Source organism: Volvox carteri (genome assembly GCF_000143455.1).
Source record: "Volvox carteri f. nagariensis unplaced genomic scaffold VOLCAscaffold_54, whole genome shotgun sequence".
Classification (NCBI taxonomy): Eukaryota; Viridiplantae; Chlorophyta; class Chlorophyceae; order Chlamydomonadales; family Volvocaceae; genus Volvox; species Volvox carteri.
In genome coordinates, this window is record NW_003307597.1 from 443,779 (window position 1) to 450,036 (window position 6,258).

The 6,258-nt window shown below is 53.5% G+C and overlaps 1 protein-coding gene across 1 annotated transcript in view; it reads right to left on the reverse strand.

The window, feature by feature from the left end:
* Positions 1 to 6,258, reverse strand: part of VOLCADRAFT_119165 (uncharacterized protein) — a gene marked incomplete at both ends in the record, with an annotated part of 19,817 nt that overhangs the window by 8,154 nt on the left and 5,405 nt on the right. Inside the window, 8 exons of the mRNA XM_002955729.1 lie at positions 326 to 373; positions 2,458 to 2,553; positions 3,110 to 3,202; positions 3,884 to 4,069; positions 4,273 to 4,389; positions 4,862 to 4,927; positions 5,190 to 5,375; positions 5,564 to 5,761. Of these exons, the coding sequence (XP_002955775.1) occupies positions 326 to 373; positions 2,458 to 2,553; positions 3,110 to 3,202; positions 3,884 to 4,069; positions 4,273 to 4,389; positions 4,862 to 4,927; positions 5,190 to 5,375; positions 5,564 to 5,761 (990 nt within the window). The remainder of the gene's footprint in view (positions 1 to 325; positions 374 to 2,457; positions 2,554 to 3,109; positions 3,203 to 3,883; positions 4,070 to 4,272; positions 4,390 to 4,861; positions 4,928 to 5,189; positions 5,376 to 5,563; positions 5,762 to 6,258) is intronic.

A 6,258-nucleotide genomic window follows, 5' to 3' on the forward strand; every position in this document is an offset into this window, starting at 1 on the left:
GGGCAGGGGGTAGGGGGGAAGGGGTAGGGGGTAGTGGGAAAGGGTACTGGAGCGGGGGCTGTGCAGTGTTATGTACAACGCCGCACAGCCCTTCTCTTTATCGTAAATGTCGATTACTTTAGTTTTAAATTGACGAGTTTTAACTAGAATGGTTGGTTTAGCGATGCCTTTTCCTGTAGTTTTACAAGTTGGCAGGGGGGAAGGGAGGGGGGAGGGAGGAGGGGGGAGGGGGAAAAGCCAAGCCTGAGTGGGTATTAAGGCAACGAAGAAAAAGAGGGATACAGAACCGTCAGGCATTGCCCCTGCTGCCCTGTATTTGCCGTACCTGCCGTACCGCGACCATGTGAGCAGCTCGCTCTCGGTGAACTTCAGCCTGCTCGACAGGGGCGGCGGCGTAAACGTATGTCGTACTATTAATGTGTACGTGTGTATTTTAATAGGAGTCGTGATGAGGGAAATGACGATGTGTACGTATCTGTCTGTCTGTCTGTCTGTCTGTCGGGGAACTAGATGGTGAAGTATTGGAATTCCTTCAGGGGAAACGAAACGAAGTGGAAGAGGGCAGTGCGGAGTACTCGTATGTTGGCAGGAAAATAGGGTAAAATACCGCAAGGCGGAACAGAGGGTTTTCAGGCTGACGGGCTCCGCCCCACGCCGGCCGGCGTATATCCTCCCGCATAACACGAAGGCAAGATAAGGGCTTCACAAATACTACCGCAGAAAGAATTATGCATACGAAGAACCTCAAAGGCTAGCGTCCAAATGCCTCTCCTTGCCAAGAGGGGAGGCGCAGTGGAAAGTGCACGCCAAACATTCGATGAAACGCAGCAAATACGCCGCATCGAGGAAAATTAAACATATGATTAGAAACCGTTGCTTCCGCTGTTCAATTTAAGCATTTGAACGTCAATTTTTTCCTGACAACTTAGGGTCCCGATAAGCATCGAACCATGTTTCGAGGTAGGCACTTAACAGCTATCTTGGCTAGAAAGGGTGCCATCCAAAATATTGCGGCCGTCATGAGCACAAACTTGACAAGCTGTGATTCTTTTCGGTGGCGGCACTGAACTTGGAGGTAGGCGCCACCATGTACTTCAGCGCTGATGACCGCACAGGCGTTATGTAAAGGCACCAAAGGCTAAAACCATCCCGAACTTTATTACAGTTGATGTGCACGGCTGCCAAAACCCGCATTGGCGACAACGGTGTAGGCACCTAAGAATGACATGACCGCCACGAATGCCACCAAGTAAACATATTTCCTACGCTGCTCATGTGCTGCATACTAATCCAGCACCTACCTGAATGCTAAGCAAAGCGTTTTACACGTGGATGCGTCTCTGCAGAAGCCTCTGTCGCCAGGTTATGCGTTAAGCTAATTCTCTAGTTGCGGGATAACAAGCCTCAAATAGATGCACCTTAACTACTATTAAATGCCATGTGAACCTATAAACCAGCGTCTTAAAACGAAAGCAGTAAGAAACCAATCGACAGGCGATTTCTCTATCTACTTCTTCTACTGCAGCTTCAACATGCACATAATTCTCAACATAGTTTTGCAGGTGTTAGTCTGTGTTCGAAGCACCCATCGACCACTGTTAGTTGGCGGGAGCAACGGAGGGACCCTGCACGAACGGACGGCTTCTGGACAAGTCCACACAACAACGCAACGTAAGCTATGTTATTCCCAATCCATTTTGTAAGATGGAGTTACACATTTCGTTACCTTCCTAGCAAAACTAACTGGACATCCCCAACCACCAGTAGCCCCATGGAAACCCTGCTATCAAAGCAGAATCCAGCTTTTTCAAGACTGAGTTAGTAAGCCGAAGCATTGTACAAGACAACTGGTGATAAGGTGGGTAATATGGACTGGCGAGTGCGCGGGAAGCTAGTGGGTTCCCAGACCACGCAGGATTTTCAGTTGCCTCCAACCCTGGGCGCAAAAATGCGAGAATCCGTCTCTCGCAACAGTTCCATCTGCTCATAACAATCCGTTAGGCCCCCTTTCTAGCAGCCCTTCTCGCTGTGGGCTTGCCGCGGCTCAGGGTTTTTTACTTTCTTTCTTATGTATCCGCTCGCCTATTCTTTTCGTCTAAAAAACGGCAGCTTGAGCAATATACGAGAAATTGCACTTCACCACAAAGGTGGCGCACGCACTCTTACTTCAAAAGCGAACGCATCTATTGACAAAACCACCTAGCTCTAGCTCTAGCTCTAGCACTGGCACTAGCACATAAAAACACCAAATATCAACCTTGGCACTTCTCATCCAAATCGCTTGCCCCACAACCCCCCGATACTCACAAACACACTTACACATCTCGCATCCCCCTGTATCACAAAGATCCCCCCCTGCGTACTGCGCAAAACCCGCAGCCCCCTGGCAGCCCCGAGGGCTACCCAAACCCACCCTTCCCCTTCCCCCCTCCCCCCCCTTCCCCCCTCCCCCCCTACCTGCAGCAGCACCAGCTCCCTCAGCATAGTCGCCTGCTCCCGACCGAATAACTGCTCCAGGGCAACCAACCCGCCGGCAACCTCCAACGACATTACCTGAACGGGGAGGAGCGGCAGGTACGGCATACGCATATACATATACATATGATTACATCCTGTGTGTTTGGAGTATGACAAACCTGGAAATGCCTTTGGGGTGAAGGGGGTTTGGGGGGCGGACTCCCTAGAGGACAAAAGCTTTCTAGTCCACACCTTCCACCGCCGGCGCATCGTGAGATGTGTTTGCGGCGCGTGTGGGTTTGTGTTGCTGTTGGGATCTGATGATTACTATCATGATATGTCGTACTGATGAGCGGCGCTGTCGGCGCTGTGTATTTGGGTGTATGTGGGGGGTCTGCAGCAACAGGATTCCTCTTTGCCCCCGTTTTCTAGCTTGGCCATGCCGTACGTGTGAAAACCCCACTTTCTGTGTGTGTGTGTGTCAAATACTCCCCCCAGGCCCCCTGCCACATAAATTCCCCCCTCCCCCTCCATTCGCCACGTCCCCCCCCAAAACAAAACACGGAACGCTCCATCGCTAAAAGAGTCCCCCTGCGAGGAGAACTCTCTACAGAAAGGTAGCTGTACGGCAGCTGTACTGTTCTTGCCGTACCTTGAGGTTTGTTGCTGCAACCACCGTAAAGCAGCTGGTTTTGCCATGAAGGGCCATTCCGTTGACCACATCCCCTCTGGTGAGCAGGGCCACCTGGGGAGGGGGGAGGGGTTAAGCCAGGGGGGAGTATGTGTGTATGTGTAGTACACATTGTGTACGTGTGTGGGGGGGGGGAAGGGGTAATATAGACCTAAGGCACTGAAGGTGTCAGGGGAGCATTGACGAGGTCGGTCAAAACACCTGCATAGCGAGAGGAGCAGCTTCTTTATAAAGTGCGCAAAGCAGCACCGTCCAGGCCAGTATGGAAGGTCTTTCAGTTGCTTTGACCTTTTCAGTTGACCTTTTCAGTTTGTGAGCACGTGGTCGTACGGGCATATGAGCATAAAAAAGGAAAGGGGGGGTATCTAGTGTGGTGGTGTTATCAGGTGGATGTTTGAAAATGGTTGAAAACACCGACATAAACACAGAACAAGCCCCCTGGGCTTGTTCCCCTTGCGGCGCCCTCGTGTTTTGAGGACGCCCCGGGGCGATTTAAAAACACATCCTTGGGGCGGGGCGGGGCGGGGCGGGGGGCGGGGCGATTTAAAAACACATCCTTTAACAAAGCAATGCAGCAGCCACAACAGAACGGCTGAAAGTCAATACACCACTACACAACTTCCTCGAGCCGCTTTGCGGAGCCAGTATGACAGGCGATATTAATCAACGACTCTAACCACCATACACTAAGCCAACCAACTGCCAACCACCAACTACACAACGACTGCGCCGTACCTCGTACACGTACGGATGCTGCCGCCGCCGCCTGATGCTCCTATCCTTTGAACCTTTACGCATCAGCGCAAACATGGCGCAGGCGTCTGTATTAGCCGTGTTCGCACTGACGCTACCCGACATTGAGATGCTTCCCCCGCCGCCGCCGCCACCATTTCCGTCTATCGTCCGATCCGAGGGGGGCATCTGAAAAGGAAAGGGGGGATTGACGAAAGGAAATTACCATACTAATACCATACGGATACTCCAAGATTAGGCCAAAAAAGCGGTGAAGGGGGGGGGGAAAACACGGCACGGCGCAGGAAGGGGTGTGTGTTTCGCACATACACAGACACGTACAGGCACACATACACAGTGACACGTACACGCTTCCCCAGCCTTTTCCTTACCTGTCCTAGGGCGTCTGCCACCCACAAAAGCTTGGCCTGACCCTCCACGATGAAGAAGAGGCGGGTGGGGGGGCTGGCGGGGTCCACCAAAGTACTCCCCGCGCTGAAGGTCTCGTCCTACATCGGGGGGTGGGGTTTGGGGGTGAAAGGGGGGTGAGGAAGCGAAAGAGAATGGGGGGAGGAGGCAGGGTAGGGTAGGGGTAGGGAGGCGAAGGAGAAGCAAGCGGAAGGGGAGGGACAGCAGTACAGGCGAAAGGGTTAAGAAAGGGGGGAGGAAGGGGGGAGGAAGGGTGAAGAAAGGGGGGAGGAAGGGTGAAGAAAGGGGGGAGGAAGGGTGAAGAAAGGGGGGAGGAAGGGGGGAGGAAGGGGGGAGGAAGGGGGGAATCTAAGGGTTTAGAGCTCCACCCCGAGTCTTCCGAGGGGGGTCTTAAGCCCCCGCACCTCACTGCCCGACACCTCACTGCCCGTACAAACCCCCTTTTACTATCCCCACCCCTTACCACTACTACCCCAGCCACGCCTCTAGTGCCCTAATACACACCACGCCCCTAATACACACACGCGCACGTCACCGGCAGCACGCACGCACCTGACAATTGATGGCGATGCGAGTGAGGGTGGTCTGTGTGGTGGTGTTGGACATGATGGCCATTCCCTGTACGGTTTGTACGGGTGTGCGGTAAATGTACGGCGAGGCGGCATGTAGGTGGTCGGGGCGTTGGGATTGTACGGGGGAGGGACGAGATCTGGACAAGGTCACAAGGTCCCGCAGCAGTGCAGCAGCAGTACAGCAGCAAAAGGAACACCCCGGGGGGCTCCAAGGCCGGGTCAACCCCCCAGAGGAGTCTGGACGCGCGTCTGAAGTGGACACACTATAATGTACACATGACCACCACCATTACCACCACCACCCTTACCACCACCACCATTACCACCACCACCATTACCACCACCACCATTACCACCACCACCATTACCACTACCGCAGCTGCCAAAACTACACGTACCTGCAACAGCTTCAACCGGGTGTCGAGAGACTTTTGGAGCTGGTTTCGGATGAGCCGAGCGTAGCCAACCTTGGTCACTATGGCAAACTCCGTCAACTGCGACCCGTGGGTCAGTGTGGCGGGGCGTCCAGGGCCAGTGGTGATGTTAGCGACCCATGGGTCATTGGGAGCAGTCAGCATTGGGTCTTTCACAAAGTACTTTCTACACACTTCATGCCATACTTTTTGCAAACATTTAGCGTTTTATGGCAGATTAAGAAGGAGATGAAAAGAGCTCTCTGTACCTGTGTGCACCGCGCCGAGAAATTCCGTTTCTTGTCGGAGGAGTTTGAGGCCGAAACCAACCCCCCGCCGCCGCCGCCGCCGCTGTCGGAACTCGCTTGCAGCGTGGATGTGGTGCCGAACTGCTGCCCGGTAGTCTTAACGACGAAATCCTCTGAGATGTTGCGCGAGTCGTTGTATCGACTGAGGACCACCTCACCCTGCAAGGCAAATCCAATAAATCCACACAGATATGGTGAAAGGTAGATACATAGAGACATGGTAGGCCCGGGGTTTGGACCACGGAATCCGAATTCCAAATGCTGATTATATTACAGGGGAGATTGCTGGAAGCGGTATAAAATTAATAGATAGTAAGAGGCTTTTTTAAAACGCATACCAAAGGAACTCCTCAGATGGCAAAAATGCGTACGGCAGTACGGCAGTACAGACCTTGAGTATGACGTACGTGAAGTCCACTTTGTCTCCCTCCTCGAACACGACGGTGCCTATGGAGCAAGACGACGACGGTTTTGGGGTTTTGGAGCCGGGGGGCCAGTGGCCTAGGGGGACGGTCTATACACACAAACACATATTTCATGCGGTATCCTTCACCCAAAACCTTTCCTATCCGCCCCCGCCCCCTTCCCCCTCTTTCCCCCCCCCCAACCCCCCTCTCATCCCCTTCCCCCCCCTCTCATCCCTCCCCCTCACCCTC